General features: G+C 30.2%; 1 protein-coding gene across 1 annotated transcript; it reads right to left on the minus strand.

The window, feature by feature from the left end:
- Window positions 1–8,014: 8,014 nt before the first annotated feature.
- LOC107933180 (auxin-responsive protein IAA29) lies at window positions 8,015–9,602 on the minus strand. Its single transcript, XM_016865345.2, has 4 exons — window positions 8,857–9,602; window positions 8,538–8,773; window positions 8,373–8,457; window positions 8,015–8,296 (listed from the first exon to the last, which is right to left on the minus strand). The coding sequence occupies exons 1-4, from the start codon at window positions 9,189–9,191 to the stop codon at window positions 8,245–8,247; spliced, it is 708 nt and encodes a 235-aa protein (XP_016720834.1). The 5' UTR covers window positions 9,192–9,602; the 3' UTR covers window positions 8,015–8,244.
- Window positions 9,603–17,363: the final 7,761 nt, after the last annotated feature.

The following is a 17,363-nucleotide window of genomic DNA, read 5'->3' on the forward strand; positions in this document are numbered from 1 at the left end:
ATTCGACTTTTTCTTCTTTTTGCATGTCACCTTGACATTAAACTCTTAAGTGTGCATTTTTTAATGAACTTCTGAATAAGGAAGTATACGTGGAGAAACAGGAAAGGTTTTGTGGACCTCATAAGCCTGACTATGTTTACAAACTATCAAAGACCTTGTATGGATTAAAATAGGCTCCAAGAGCCTAGTATGACCGTTTGTCATAGTTTTTGTTGCAAGAAGGCTACAAATAGAGCAATGTGGACAAGATTTAATTTTCAAAGAAGACCAAGAGCAGCATGACCATTGTGCAGATCTATGTAAATGAAATCATTTTTGGATCCAACCTTAACAAAGCTAAAGATGAATTTTTGGAACTAATACGTCCGGAGTTTGAAATGAGAATCGTTGGTGAGCTTACTTATTTTCTTGTTTTGCAAGTTAAACAACTTGAAAAAGACATCTTTGTTAACCTAGAGAAATGTGTGTTGAATATGGTTAAGAAATTTGGCTTTGAGTAAGCTAAAGATGCTAGAACTCCTATGAGCTTAAGTGAAAAGTTGAGTATTAACAGAAATGGTATTTCAATAGACTGTTCATCTTACAGAAGAATCGTTAGGAGCTTACTATACTTAACAGTTAGCAAGCCAGATATTTGCCGGAGTGTTGTGGTATATGCATGGTACCAAGCCAATCCGAAAGAGTCTCATCACAAGGCAGCAAAATGGATTATCAAATATGCGAAAGCTGCATTTTATTTTGGACTATGGTTTTCTAAATACACTAATTTATAACACTTGTTGGTTATAGCGATGTAAACTAGGCCGGTAGTATTGATCATAGAAAAGCATCTTAAGTGCTTGTTTTTAAGTTCATTTCATTATCCACAGCTAAAGCAGAAAACATAGGAGCTGGGAACTCCTAGCTACTTAGGATTAATCAAATGTTGTTTGATTATAGGGTTCCAATAGATGTTCTGACAGTATATTGTGACAATACCAATGCTATTAACATTCCTAAAAATGCTGTGTTGCACTCTTGTACTAAACATATCAATATCAGACGTCACTTTGTCCGTGAACTTGTGGAGACAAAAAGGGTAGTATTAGAACATATTTCAACTAAAAATCAGCTTGCGGATAATTTTCATTCAAAGAGGTTTGAAAATTTAAGGAGTGCTATTGGTATATGCCGAATGTGACTTGCCTTGGGTAGTCAAAGGGCACATTTTATAGATTACTTACTGCTTATTTCCGACATCTATTATTTTTATTATTAATTTTTCAAATGTTGATTATCCCTTGGAATGTTTTTAGCTGTTGGCATTAAATGTATAAAGAAGGGGTTGTTTATTAGATGACTGATTATCTTTTATTAAAGATAAGCTTGTTTCCTTAACTACTCTCTCTTTCTATCACGTCTCTCCACTGCTCGATTTCTTTATTTCCTTTTCAAGGATTTTTTTTTCTTTGTCAAAATTAACCACGGTAAACAATCAACCAAAAGAAGAGTTGAGGTTTCTTCATCGCCAGTGGAGATGTCAGATGACAATTCGATGCATGATGAAACAAACAGAGGAATCAATAAAGTGCAAACCCCCTAGTGATCGAGAGGCTCAAGAACAAACCATTGACAAGTTTGTTAGCTTTTCTTTTGAAATGTTTAGATATAAAATAATAGTCTCTTAATCAAATTTACAAAACTACATATTGTTTCTCTAAAAATTAATTTTAAGCAAATTTGGAACCATGCTCCTATAATATATCTTAAATGTATTAAAACATACAGACTCAGTAAGCTACTGACTTGAAATGTATCAAAACTTACTAGTAAATGTTCTGATACATATATAGATATGGGAATATACCTTTTAGTGGTTTAGAACATAGCAAGTAAACACTATTCCATTCAAGGCAACAAAACGTATCGAAATATGATTACAAAGGTATCAAAATCTAACATTGAGGTATCAGAACATTGCCACAACTTTCGATATATGCGAGCTAAGAATCATATTTTTTCAAAGAAATGTGTTAGTACTTGAAGCCATGTATCGGAACATACAACTCTACAATTGCATTTAATGCTCAAATTAATGGCTCCAACAGCTCTAATTTCCCTTTAATGACTCCAAAAATCTAAAAATCACTCAAAGGGTATAAGTACAAGTCAATAACACTTGAAGACATAATAGATATCCAAGCATCAAAGTCACGGGAAAAGCTTGAAATTCTTGATTTCTCATTTTTCTCTTGTGCATTAACTTTGAGAGCATATTTTAATATCTTTTACTACTCTCATATTTTTGTATTTAGAGCTTCAATTTTGCAAAAACACACCTATCAGAGGTTGATTGTTGGTTTGTTCATCTTGTCTTTATTGTAAAGAGATCACTTAAGGTTTTTTACCTAAAAAACTTTTAAGGGGATTAGAAAGGTTTCTAGTTAAGCTTTTGTAAAGGCTAGATGGTTTTAGTTAAGCCATAAGAACTAGGAGGTAGGTTCTAGGTTTCTATTTAAGCCTTTGTAAAGGCTAGATGGTTTTAGTTAAGTCATAAAAACTAGGAGTTAGGTTCTATCTTAACCTTGTGAAAAATATAGGGATTATAAATGTTATATATTTTCCTTGAAAAACAACATTCCAATTATAAACAATGAGAAATCCTTGGTTGAGAATAGTTTGTATGAAATTTTCAAAATCCCTTATCACCATTCTCATGGTATTTTGGAACCTAAAAAAAATTATTAATGAGATGACTAAACAATAGGATGTTATTTCTCCTGTTCAAACATAGCAATGGAAAAAAGAAGAGGGATCCTTGGGTTAAGGAGTTGGAGACAGATTCACCTAACATAGAGAAGAACACTAAAGAGGAGTTTGAGTATAGTAGTCCAACCTTTATCCAAACAGAGATTGGGACAAGATAGGATGAACGAGGGGAACATGAAACTAATGTAAATGATGAGTTAATATTTAGCCAAAAAGTCCATGCTGAGTCTTTAGCTACTTGAGAATTCTTGCCATTTCTACCTCTTATTTATCACATTTTGATGGATTAACATGATGTGAGGTTGCTTAAGGAGAACATGGCTACTATTCCAAAGTCTTTCAGGATCTCAAAAAGTTATTTTCCACTTACAGGGTGAATAGTTTTATTCACTCATAGAGGTGATCATGGGTTGGGCCGGTCCGGTCCAGGCCAGGCCAAGCTCAGACAAAATTCTAGGCCCGGCCCGAAATATGGGCCTGAAAATTTGTCCAAATCTGGCCTAAAATAAAATTGTTAAGCCCGAGCTCTGCTTGGCCCATATTAATTTTTTTAGCTTATTTCATTAAATAAAAAATTAAAATATAATAAATTAAATACATTTAAAAACATAAAAACAAATATTAAAATAAGAAACAAATAAAAAATGAGACTAAAATAATTCTTAAAACAATACACAAATTGAAAATATAATAAAAAGTAATTATATTAAAATTGAAAATAAAAAAGTAAATATGATTTAAAATAATAAAAAATATTTAGTATATAATTCGAGCCGGGCCGTGCCCGGGCCAAAAAAGTTTTACCCGAGGCCTGACCCGTTTTCTAAACTAGCCTCTTTTTTTGCCCAAACCCATATTTTGGGCCTATATTTTTACCCGAACCCTCCTATTTTTCGAGCGGGCCTTCGGGTCTGGCCGGGTAGCCCAACCCATAATCACCTCTATTCACTCAGCTTCTCTTCTCACCGATGTTAGGATAGAAGATGCACCAAGCCCTTTTGTTGTGGCTAAACAAAAAGGATAAATCTTATAGTTTTTAATGAGTGAGTTGGCATTAATAGATGAAATGCATAGGCTTATAGCAAAAAAGGCAAGGTTGGCCAAAATTATTATCTATCTTGAATTTCTTGGTTGTTATTGCTTTATTTTATTACACTATCTATCTAGAATTTATTGGAGAGTTGAACATTTTTATGAGTGAGGTGTTTTGGGGTTGGGTGATTGTAACAGGTAGGGATCTCTTTGGGGTTGCAATTGCTTCACATTCTACGATCAGATTGGACTTTAGCTAATATGGTTTCGGATTCATTGCTAAATAAATCATTCACTCAGTAAGACTCTATTTAGTAGGATTGTTATTCGAACTACGTTAACAAATCTTGTGTGTAATTTTACACATTAAGTGACATTAAAAATGTATCTACTTATATTATTTCTTTCAACTTAAAATTTAAACTAGTTTATTTTTTTGTTTTGTTATAATTTTGTACATATCAATATGTCATATTATTATTATTTTCAAACAATATTGTAATGGCCCAATTTGGCCTGGCCCATATTACAAACAAATAAAACAAAAATAAACCAAAAAATAAAGACCAAGTCAAAAAACAGCCTATTTACAATATGACCCAATGGCCCAAGTAAATAAAAAACTCTAATTGCCCAAATGACCCAAAAAAACCTAAACATCTTCAATAAACAAAAGAAACCCTCGCCTCCTTTGTGCGCCGCACCCCCTCCACGTGCCGCGTCAGTGCCCCATCGCCCGAGGACTGCCTCCCTTGCACCAAAATGGCAAGGGTCAGCCTTTCTCCTCCATTGACCTTACCTGCAAGAACAAAAAATAGAAACGAAAGCAAGCAAAACAGAAGCAATACAGATATCAGAGAAGCAGCAAAAATAGTAGTGAAAAAAGCATAAAATATTGTATCTATTCGGCTATAAAAGCCAGAAACATATCAATGTAATTTTTTATACGGAGATATATATACACAAAAAAAAAAACAAAGCTTTTGAAATCGATTAAATATTGCAAGGTGCTTCATCCTCATCTTTAATTTTTTTTCTTTTCTTCCAGAAATAAATAAATAATAATAACAAAAAAGGGAACTTTTTCACCTATTGTTCCATCGTTGAAGCCACCGTCAATTTGCGAGGTTGTCGGATCCCTTGGGATTCGGCCAAAGGCCGCAACGGAGGACCGCGGAAGTTGAGGGGTTTTGTTGTTTTTTTATTTTATTTTGGCTTTATTTTTTTGCCAATTTCAAGTCCAAAAAGGGGTTTTATGCAAAAATAAAATAAAAATAATAGGGGTTTGGGTGATTTTTCGGCTACTGTGGACGGCGGCGCCTTCACCGGTGACCGATGGCCAACACAGTGGTGACTTGCCGGACCGACGGCTGGCCAAGGATTGGTTCAGAGAAAAAATAGAGAGCTTTGGTTTCTTTCTTCTTCTTTTTTTAACTATTTTGAAATGAAATTTTTTTGAAAAAATTTCACTTATATAGGCTCCAAAAACGGCGTCATTTTGGGACTAGCCTCAAACGCCCAAAACGGCGTCGTTCTACCCTCGACCCGCACCTTGACTTGATCCGCCTAGCAGATCCGCATGTTTTTTTTTGCTAATGGTCTATTTGCGTGATAGGCCATTTTGCTTTTCCTCCCTGTTTCAATTTAATCCTGTTTCTTTTTTTTCTTTTTTTTACCATGTGATTTTGGCTTTGTTTCATTTTAGTCCAACATGAAACTGTGCGTTTGTAAGACTGGAAATAATTTCCCATTTAATCCCTCCTCCTTTGCACACGTTTCGTTTTGGTCCTAACACCAGTTTTTTTTCCTTTTTTAAAATTATCCATTTAAGTTTATTTTTTTATTTCGGTCCTTTAACCATTTAGTCCCTTATTATTTATATTTTTTATTTTAAATACTTTTGTATTTTTATTTTAGTATTTTATTTACTTCTTTTATATAGTTTTACGCTTTTAAGTTCATTTTAATCCCGATTTAGTCATTTATTTAATCTCAGCCCTTTTTTATGGATTTTTTTATCTTATTATTATTTGTTTATTTATCCATTAATTTTTATTGTCTTGCCTTTTTTATTTTTAAAACTTATTCTATTTATATTTGTACATATTATTATATTGTCATCTCATTTTATTTTATTTTATTTTATTTTCATTTCATTTTATGTGTTATTTTATGGTTCCCTTTTATTTTGGTATTTTTGAGTCGCGACTTTCCATTCACGTTATTTCGTTTATTTTATTTTACGCTACTTCTGCTATTTATTTAGATTATGATATTATTATTAAAGTACACCCTTAGTCATTTATGTTTTATCATTCCAATATTCTATCTATATAGTCATTTTATATTGATTCATCAATCACTACATCATACGTTATATTTAGATATAATTAGTTGTTTTTATGTTATACCCCAAAATAAGAGAAATACACATCGTTTAAATATTATACTTGTTATTAGTAAAAAAAATTCAAAATAAAGCAATATTTCGTATTTGGAGATTCGAGAAGCCGTACCCTAACTTACGGGGTTTTGATTTTTCTCGTTGAACCTAAATGACTGATTATCCTTTTAAAATCAAAATACATAAGATTTCAAATAAAAAATAAATGCAAGTTTATTCTCAAAGGTTCAATGTGTCGTTTCCTAACTTACGGGATGTGACATTTTGTTATCTCGACACGAGAGGGTCTTTACGTTTGTTTCAATTTATTCTAGCGGTTTTAAGTAAAATTAACATTAAAACAAAGAGGGATTGTATTTTAAATTCTTTTTGGGTTTTCAACTTTCGGCATTAAGACATTAATTAATCAATTAGGTACCAATTTTGGGCGTGACGAGGGTGCTAATCTTTCTTTGTCAGTAACCAACTCCCGAACCTATTTTCTGGATTTTGTAGACCAAATATCATTGTTTTAGTAAATCAAACATTTTATTAAAACAATCAAATTACTAGGTGATCCGATCACACCTCATAAAAAAGATTAGTGGCGACTCTCATTTTCATTTTCAAAATATAAGTCGATTTAAAAAAAATGGTTTCAATAAATATGTTATATTTTTAATTTTTTAATAATTTTTACACACATACATTCATATCAAAAGTAATTTTCATATGCACATGTGTGTGATATGGGTTAGTATTTAATACACTGACAGTGTGCTTTTTTTATTTCATAAGTAATTTTTAAAAACTGTTATATCTCTTTTTTAAAAATATTTATTTTTTAATATTTTATTATACCCTTATAAGATACTTGTCAACCCCCTAACTTCGCTTGTGGAGTTTAAAAACTTTACTAGTATACCAAATAGTTTTCATATATATATATATGAGAGAGAGATTATTTTCAATTGGCATAATGTTGCCTTTAATATTTACATTTTCTTGTTAATTTAACCCTTTTTTTAGTTATATTTGGTTCTCAACCCTTTAAAAAAAAATTAAATTTGACTAACTAAAATGTTAAATCTTTAAACACAACAACCTACATGATAATCCACATGTACTCCATGCTCTCTTTTATTTTTTGAATTTTTTATTTTTTAAAATTTTAATTTGCTTTATTTTTTATTTTTATAATTTAAAAATTATTTATTGACGTAAATATAAGACAAATGATGTTATATTAACATGATGTGTAAAAAAACTGTCATTTAAATTGTCAAACCAACAACAATTAAAAAAAAAACCATTGTTTGTCACCATTCCTGTTAAAAAAAAAAGCTATTTGGCTTTTTTTTACTCGAAAAGATTAAGAGGTCAAATTTTTTTTAAAAAATAGAGGTTAAATTAAGGGAAAATATAAATATTGAGATTATGCTTTTTGAAATTGATTAGGAACGAAATTGGTGGAGCATCCAAGTAGAAGAATGTATCCTGACTTGGTAGGCCAAGTTGTTTACTTTATAAGTGACGGCCCACGTTATGGTATGGGTATCCCATTAGAGTTTGGATTTGGACCAACTTTGCTTTATTTCCTTTTCTTTTATATTTGAATTTATGTCCAAAGTATTTATAAAGGATAATTAATGAGTTCCTCTTTCAATTTAATAAAAAAAAAGTAGTTTATTTTTTATTTAATTTTTCATATTCATATATATACAATATCATGATTTTGAGAGGTGTATCGAAACAGAGTATGCATTTATCAAATCAATAGAATTGTAGCACTTATTTTGATTCGTTCTCATAATTTCAGTCTTAGTTGAAAAATGGAATTTTGGGTAAAGAGAAATGAGAAGGCATTTAAAATAGATTCATGTTTAAGAAATATTCAAAGGCTGATGAAGTTGGCAGGGAAGGTTTTTGGAATAATTGAAGCAGGGTATCATTATTGCACTCAAATCTACATACCTGTGTCTTAAACAACTAGTGTTTCATTTACTATATGTTTACATTGAAGCAAAATTGAAAAGGCCGTGACCATTCTTTCAAGTTTCATCCATCCCATCACTAACTTATTAGCATCTGCTTCGAATTAATTTGATGTATTTCAAGGATCGAATGAAGGTCCTGAAAATAACCCAAACTTCTTCATCAGCTTTTATGTAACCAAACAGGAAAAATAAAATAACAAGGAAAAAGTTACCTCCATCGAACATCTTCAGCAAGCAGCCAGTCTCCTTCTCTGTCCAGATAAGTGAGTTTAAAGCTCTTTTGCCCATTCTCATCAGCTGTTACCAAACAAGAATGTTTGAAACTAGGATTGAATTGAAGCAAGGTCTATAGGGTTTGTTTTATTATATATACTTACATATATCAAACATTCTCATCAGGGTGGTTGTGAGCGATTCAAAGGAGTGGTGAAGACTAATGTCAATTTTCCTGGCAATTGCATTTCCTTCCATCTTTACCTTCACGTACGTTGAACTTGAAGCCCTACCACCACAGCTATTCTCCACCGCCGCCCTTACATTGGCTACGCGGCGCCGCACCTTCTTCCTCCATGCTTTCACTGGTGGCCACCCCACTAAACCCTCTCCATCATTCCTATCAAAACCAAAGATTCAATTCAATAACAGACAGACGCACGAAATAAAAAGAAAAAGGAGATGAAAGGGAAAGTGAAGTACTTGAAAATGGCAGAAGAAGAGTGGTCGTCGACATCTTTCGGCTCATCTTCATCATTAGGTCGTTGGTTTGTCCAAAACAAAAGAGGCAACGTTTTAGGAACAATTCGATTCTCTTCATCAAGGAGTCGTCGTGTTTTGGTGCCACCACCACCATCATCAGCACCGCCGCTACTGCTAGAATTGCAGCTGCTGCTGCAACTGCCGCAATTGTTGTTAACATTAATGCCAAATGGACCCAAACCCTCCCTAAGCTCGTAACCATAGCTGTTGAGGTCCAACATTTTGAAAGGAAAAATAGGAGTGGATGGAAGAGAGAGTCCCAGTTGGAGCTCCATGCACACCACACAACAAACAACAAAAAACAAAGATTTCCTCCCAAAAAAAAAAACCCAACTTTAAATGACAAATGCTATTAGCCTTGAGAGAAGGAAAGCAAAGCAAAGAGTGCAATAGTAATCTAGGTTTATTGGTAACAAAGTTGGGAGGGGGGGGGATTTTAATATAAAGAAGAAGGGTGAGATTGAGGGATGGGGGACACATAGCAGACAGAGGGTAGTATTTGGTGAAGTGGGTCCATGTTTTGCTTCACTTTTAGCCGACCTATTTGTCCCCTCTTTCTCTTCCTTTTTTTGGTTGCTTCTCCCATTGTTTTCTGTACCTTTGCTCACTACACCGCCAAACCATTTCACGCGCACCAAAACTGGGAGTTTCTTCCCTATGTTTTCCCCGCCTTTCTTTCAACTCTTAACGCCCACTTCTACACCAACACTGAAACTTTAACTTCTATTAAGATAATACATTATTATTTTTTGTAGGTATAATCTCAAATTTAGTCTTTAACATTTATATTTATTTTGTTAATTTTATTATTATTTTAGTTAAATTTAACTAATAACTTTTCAAAAAAAGAATTAAATCATTTTTTAACCAAAATGCAGACTAAAACATTAACTTTTAATAATGTTGGTGTGAAAATCCATGTGATAATTCTCATATATTTCGGCTCGACATAACACTATTTATTTTATACGTTACATCAAAAAATAATTTAAGATTTATTAAAAAAATTCAAAAAAAGAAGTAAAAACTATATGGAGATTATTATGTGGGCTATCATATTTAAAAATTTAACATTTTAATCAATATTTTTGTTTAAAAAAATTATTTGGCTCTTTTTAAAAGGTTAATGTCAAATTTAACTCTTTTAAAAAATTAAGACTAAATTTAATTATAAATAAATAAATATCAAAATGATAAAAAAATATAAACCTTAACAATTAAATTTAACATTTTTATTTGAAGTAGCAGATATTTAGGTCTCAATACTGCATTGGTTAAAACCCAAAGTGGGAGTTGAGTGGTTGTGCAGATTCATGTGAAACAATGAGGTATAGGGAGAGTGAGAAAATATTAGGGTATTTATGAGATTGAAATTAAAAAAGAAGAAGACTTTAATTCCTGATTAGGTACAAAATTGATAGTCAAACCTACAGAAAGGGCCACCCTTTTTTCTTTCTTCATTTCCCTATGCATTAAAAAGGATTATCGACACGTCTTTGGTTTCATCATCAGGTAGGAGGGTACCCTAAAATAGCATCAATTTTATTTTTTTCATTTTAAATTTTTTTTATCAATTTAATCATTTTCGATAGTATAATTTTTTAAAATAGTCACTTAATTGTTATTTCATTCACAATAATTTTTAAGATATTGTTCACTAGCAACAAGGTATGTGAAAGGAAAATAAGAAAAGAAAAAGATAAGAGGAAGGAGAAGGAGAAGAGAAATTTTTTTTTTTAATTTGTAACGTTTATATCATAATATAAAAATAACGTGGTAGGTCCAATCAGCTTCTCATTAATGAAATAACAGTTGCATGACTATTTCAAAAAAGTATTCTAACGAAAGTGATTAAATTAACAAAAAAAAATTAGAATAACCAAAATAAAAATACACTATTTTATAATCACCTCTAATGGACTTTACCCTTTTTATTTTTATAGGAAAACTTACTCAATTTGGCACGTTTGATTACTCTTCTCTTTCCCCCTTCGCACAATATTTAACCCATTGAAATGAGTCTTTTACTTATATTTTTTTTGTGAATTTGATATTTATTTTGTTTAGTTAAATTTAACTATTATTTTTTTAAATAGTGTTAAATTGTATTTTTAAAAGAAAATTCAATTAAAATATTAATTTTTTACGATATGAAAGCTCATATATACTTTATGTTAAAATGGTACTATTTATTTTATATGCCATGTAAATAATGATTTAAAAATTATAAAAAATTAAAAAAAGTATAAGTGAATTATCATACGAGCAGTTATATTTAAAATTTTAATATTTTAGACAATATTTTTGTTAAAAAAATCAATTAGACTTCTTTTCTAAAGATTGATGGTTAAATTTAACTCTCTTTTTTTTAAAAAAGGTTAAGAGTCAAAATTAGTTAAAAATAAATAAAAATCAAAATAACAAAAGATATAAATTTGAGGTTATGTCAATTTTTAATTTCAAAATAAATGCTACAGTCTTTTATTCCAGAATCTTCTATATTCGAGGATTATATAAAATTAAAATCGAATGGAAGAATTAAATTTAATATTAATATTTTGGTTGTTAAAAGTCAAAATATTAATTAAAAATATCGAATACTTTATAATTAAATTAATAAGTAATAAATTGGTTGGACCATAGGGATTGAACTCTAAGTTCAAGGATTTTATTGTAATTTTGATATAAGACATTTATATTTTAACATATTTAAAGAGAAATCATATTTAAATATCGAAGGGATGTTATGTTTTGGCTTTGTTGTTTGGCAAAACTTGAGGTTAACAAAAACAAAACGTACTTTCTCTTTGACATTTTCTTTTGCTATTTTTGGGCTTTCTTTGTGATTTTGTTGGCCGACAAGTTCTATTATAATAAATTCCTTATATTTTGGCTTAATTTTGTGTATCACCAATGCTAAACAGCCTTTTAGGAACATTTACTATTGTTTTTAATACGACTTTATTCGACACTGTTAAAGGCAATTTATCATAATGATGAATCTCTAGTAATTTTGTGGTACTACAAGTTTTAACTCTCCTCAATGGGGTTTTTATAACAATCACGACATGTAATTGTTAGATCGATGGGATCTGACGGTTTTAAATGGAAAATTTGCATTGATTTAAAGTAATGAAGTTGGTAGAGGAAGCAGGCAGCTACCCAGCATCTCTAATTGATAGGCATAAAATATAAACAATGCAATGCACGACGAGAACAGATTGTTTTATTTATTAATCAGCACGTAGGGGTATTATATACATGATTTGAAGTGAATATATTTTTATAATGAACCGCACATACAAACACCTTAAAGAATAATTGTTGAAGGAATGGATGGGTTTTTTTTAACCCCTAGAATAATGGTGGAGACTGCTATCCACAGCAAACTTGTCTTAATGTCTGCCCCAAAAGATTAGTTTGTCATGTTTGAAACAAAAACACCTTTTCCCTATGTGCCTTGTTTGTGCTATGTTTTGGTGCTGAATAACAAGCATAAGTCACTTCATTTTATCTCTCTTTTCTTTTTTATAAAAGGAGGGAACCATGCGGGAGGCTACCCCAAGACAGGCGAAGGCCACTGTGACATCCATGTCCCGCCCGACTCATGCGGTGGTGCAATGATGGTCACCCACATTCCAACAAACCAATGAATTGACATTGTTGAAATAATTGAATCAACTTTGGATCTTCAATTTCCACAGAAATCAAAATATAAATAAATAAATAATAATTTATTCAAAAAAAATAAAATGAAAATTTTTATCTTATTTATGGAGTTAAAAAACATTGTTAATGTACCAAATAATAATATGTTTTTAAAAATTTTAAAATAATAAAAAAGAATTGAATTTCCCTTTTTTTTTACTGATTTTTAATTCAACTTTATGATTTATAAATTTTAAGTTCCATCTATTGATGTGACATGATATATTTACAACATCTAATATTGGTCCAGGCATTTAAAGCGAGTTAATTATAAGAGAGACAAGGGGGACCAAAAGTTTTATGAAGAATTGGAGTGAAAGAGTGGCAGGGTGTCTATTGAATCAAAGTGCATGCGCAAATCGAAGTGAGTCCAATTCAATGGGGCAACTTGGATGGTTAAGAATTCAAATCAATCTCTCCACCATTCATTTCGTTGCGTTGTTAAGCTATTTTCAATGAGTCTCCAAATGTAGGTGAGGGGCCGTCTATCGACTAGGTTGTTTGGGAGCTTTGATTTTTACCCCCTCCTAAGAGGTCCCCCTAAACCCTCTTTTTGGGTTATTCATTTTAGTCAACCACAATCAATTATACCATATCTTTTCATTTAAACCACAAATAACCTAGATTTTTATATTTTTAGAACTATTATACCCCACTTAGGCTGGACACTTGAAGACAATTCCTCACTTCTCATTCTATGGCTCGTCCTCAACTAATCAGTCTCTTAGTTTTAGCCACTCGTCATGAGACAATCAATTAATAGAGGAAACGTCCCCTTACATTAGGCCACCCACTACTATGGTCACATGCTTTTTAGTGTGAACGTCACTCTAAATACGAACACTTCTTTAAGGATTACTTAGATCCACTTGAGCGTAATAACTTCATACTCCATCAAAAAGAATAACAAAATGAGCCCCACCATGTATACTCCCGAACAGTCCTTGATGATAATCACTTTGCCATGCCATCACTACCAAACAAAAGGACTTCCCCTAAAAATGCTCTTTAGATAAAAGGAAAAATGATCTTCTCCCCTCAATTAGCAACCTTGAATAATTACTCCATATATGCACTCTACTTTCCCGGTCCTCACAATTCCTCCTCCTCTTATCTTTCTAGCAATCCGGCTGTTTAAGTGAAATCACCACTTTCTTCTCCCTTAACGAGATTTATATAAACAAAAACATTATTATTTCTTAAATGAGTTGATTAAAGTTTAATATCAAAATTGTAAATTATAAGCTAAATATGGATTCAGTATGAGTTGTTAATCATTGTGGCTAATAATTGTAATAACATAATTAATCTTAAGACTCTACTCATAAGAAGTATAAATAATGAACATCGATTCCTTAAAAGATAAGCAATATAGCATATAAAAAGGACATGGACATTTAATATTAGGTAAACCTAAAATGTTTCTGCTCATACATCAATGCAACAAATCAAATTGATTATTTCCTTCGACTTTATAAAATGCATTACAATCAATATTTTTCATTACATTTACTTTCATGGTCCCCCATCTAATTTTAACATGCTTAATTATAACTCAAACAATAATAATTAAATTATCACTATTTATTTATAAATATTATACAAAAATAACCAATTGACATGATACTACACATTTTGTAATATATTAGAATTTTAAGTTAGAATTAAAATTTCAAAATATAAATAAAAAATAATTTCTTTTCCAATAAGAAATCAAATTGAAGTGGAAACATAACTGAGCCTGGATTTTGTCAGATGGAGCCTGTCTAATTCATTTTATTCAATGTTGTCCAAATTTCATGAACTAAAACAAAGAAACAACGGAATCTGTTTGTCTGGATTTGCCCAAAACATTCGCACGTGGGGACAAAGAGATGACACAAAACTCAAACCTGCCTCTCATTTCCGCTTTTAGACTAGTAACTATTTTTTACCCATGGCTTGATTTTATATATTAAATTATTTAATAAGGTGAAAATAAACTCATAATTTTTTTTAAATAAGTAACATTAACAATATATTAAGAAAATTTTCATTTGTTTTTTTTCTAAAGTTATTATATTATAAAATAGTCATTATTTTTATAATATTTATGATTTAAAATTAGAAAAATTGGATAGATTTTTTATCGAGATAATCTCAATAAAATTTCTAGAACAATATTATATTAGATCAAATTTACCCCTAAACCATATATTTACCTTATTTTTAATGTTTATCCACTTAATTAATATATTTAATGTAAATATTTTAAAGGATTCATATTTGTAATTCATTGCCTTTTATTTGCGTTAATTGTAAAAGACAATTTTGATTTGGTATCTCCCGACCAATATGCAACATTATAGTAGAAAAAAAACGAAGGCAAAGGCTAGAATTAATCCGTGTTTAAAATATAAACTTATTTTATTTACAATATAATCTTATATGACAAATTTCTTTTTTAATTTTTTTTTTAAAATAAATGATTTATCATTAAAATCATAAAGAAATCAAAAACAGCTAACACCAATTTGAAAGGGAACTTTACTACATTGATGTCAACAAGTTTACGACATACACTCAATCCTAAATATTTCTTTCAATCGTAAAACTGTTCATACATTGCTCAAAACGTAAAATGTAAAAAAGACAAGGAAAAGGAGAGAATAAAAATGAATAGTTTGCGTAGGATAATGCCGTTTTATTAGTAGTTCGATGTGTCCAATGGAAGGATAAACTTTGAAAATGTACTTTCAATTGTAACTTTAGTCTTCAATATTTTACCTATTCTATCAATTTGGTCTTAATTCTAATAAATCAACAAATTTAATCTTTGATATTATGTTAATTTGGTATTGATTCTACAAATTTTAAAAATATTTTTTTAATATTTCATGTATTTATATAAAATATTTTTAAATTTTTAGAATCAAGATCAAATTTACAGAATGTGTAAATATTGAGGGTTAAATTTAATGAATTTTTCAAAATTGTGACTAAATTAACAAAATTGGTAAACATTGATGGCTAAATTTATTATTATACCGAGCCATGCTAGCATTCTGTTCGGTGATCAAATACATTTTAATGGTGAAGTGACAAAAATACAAAATTGACTTAATTAACAAACAGAAAATCTATTTGACCAAAATAAGAACACACTAAAACTTGGGTGATAATACGAGTAGTTTAGTATTATTTTTAAACCACTAGTACAATACAATTATTGAGTGAGGATAAAAATAATTAAAGTTAAATAAAAATAAAAAGTAATATTTGTGAAAAAATCATTATTTGTCAAAACTCGTATATTAGATAAAACGCCACTTTCAAGCTAACCAAACAAGTCTTAAAAACAATAATATTATATAAAAGTAAAAGTAAAAGTGAAATGTGAAATTTATTTAAAGGTACTGCCTTCTTGTCCCTTTAGACACCCTAGCTTTTCTAAATCAAGCTATGCACAAACTGTTCCACCTAAAAGTCTATAAAATTTTCTATTGTTCGTAAAACTTGTGGGAGGACATTGGAATTGGGATTTCAGTAGATATAGTAATTTGTGTATTTATATATTCTATTCTATCATAATTATATTTAACCTACTTTTATCTATATATTCATGTGCTATATCCAATTCAAAATAAAACTTCAATGTTTATGATTTAGTCACTTAACTTCAAAAAGATATAAAATAGTCATCGAATTTATTTTAAAATTATCATTTAAGTCACTGAACTATTCAAAAGATTTTATTTTAGTTATTGAGTTGTTAAGTTTTTTTTTTTTGAAGTCCGGCTAGTAAGTTTTAAGTAACCATTTGACAATTGGTACGGTGTCTCGGTACCCATTTACGAATAAAAAAAAATCTTAGATCTAAGTATATTTAACATTAGTGTCAAAGATCAGAGAAGAAAATTGGTTGCATTTGGTTCGCAGATTCGTGGCGTTCAAAGTTATTTCTTGAAAAAAAAATTGTAAAAGACAAAGGCAAGGAGAGGTTTCAATTGGTACAAACTGTACGAACAAAAAAGGACATACAACAACAATTTTAACAACTCAGTGACTTAAATGAAAACTTTCGAATAGTTCAATGACCAATTTGTAACTTTTTAAACTTAGAGTAACCCAAATGTAAACTTATAAATAGTTTAGTGACCTTGATTATAGTTGACCCATATTTTAATTATTTGTAATCTTATAAGGCCCAAATAGAGTGATGAATCCTCCAACCCATGTTTTTCAAGTCATGGGTCCTTTTCCAACAACCCATATCTTGTTGGCCTATAAATGTCAAGTTTCCATCTTGCATCAAAAGAAAATTGGTTATGACAAAATTGTAGTCTATTTTCCATATAAAGGATGAATTTTGGTACAAATTATGAAATTGTTGAGTACATTAATAACATGGTTGGTCCATTAGGGGTGTAGTGTTATGGTAGATAGGATGAGAATGAAACGCAATAGCTTCTTGAAAATATTTAAATAGATTTTACAGTCTATTAATAACAACGGTAGGGCTGTTACTAGACATTAGCTTTTGCTATGTTGGGTCAATAAGAGAAATGAAGAAAAGAATCCAAAATGAATGGTGGTGGAAACAAAGCATCCTATGTCTATTCCATATCACAATTTTAGATATAATACAAGGATGACATTGATGAATATATCAAAATTTTATCATATATCTTATTAATATGTTCTAATTTAATTACAGATAACCAAAAATTGTAATAATAATATTTTTTATATTAATACGT

This window comes from Gossypium hirsutum, chromosome A07, assembly GCF_007990345.1.
Source record: "Gossypium hirsutum isolate 1008001.06 chromosome A07, Gossypium_hirsutum_v2.1, whole genome shotgun sequence".
Lineage (NCBI taxonomy): Eukaryota > Viridiplantae > Streptophyta > Magnoliopsida > Malvales > Malvaceae > Gossypium > Gossypium hirsutum.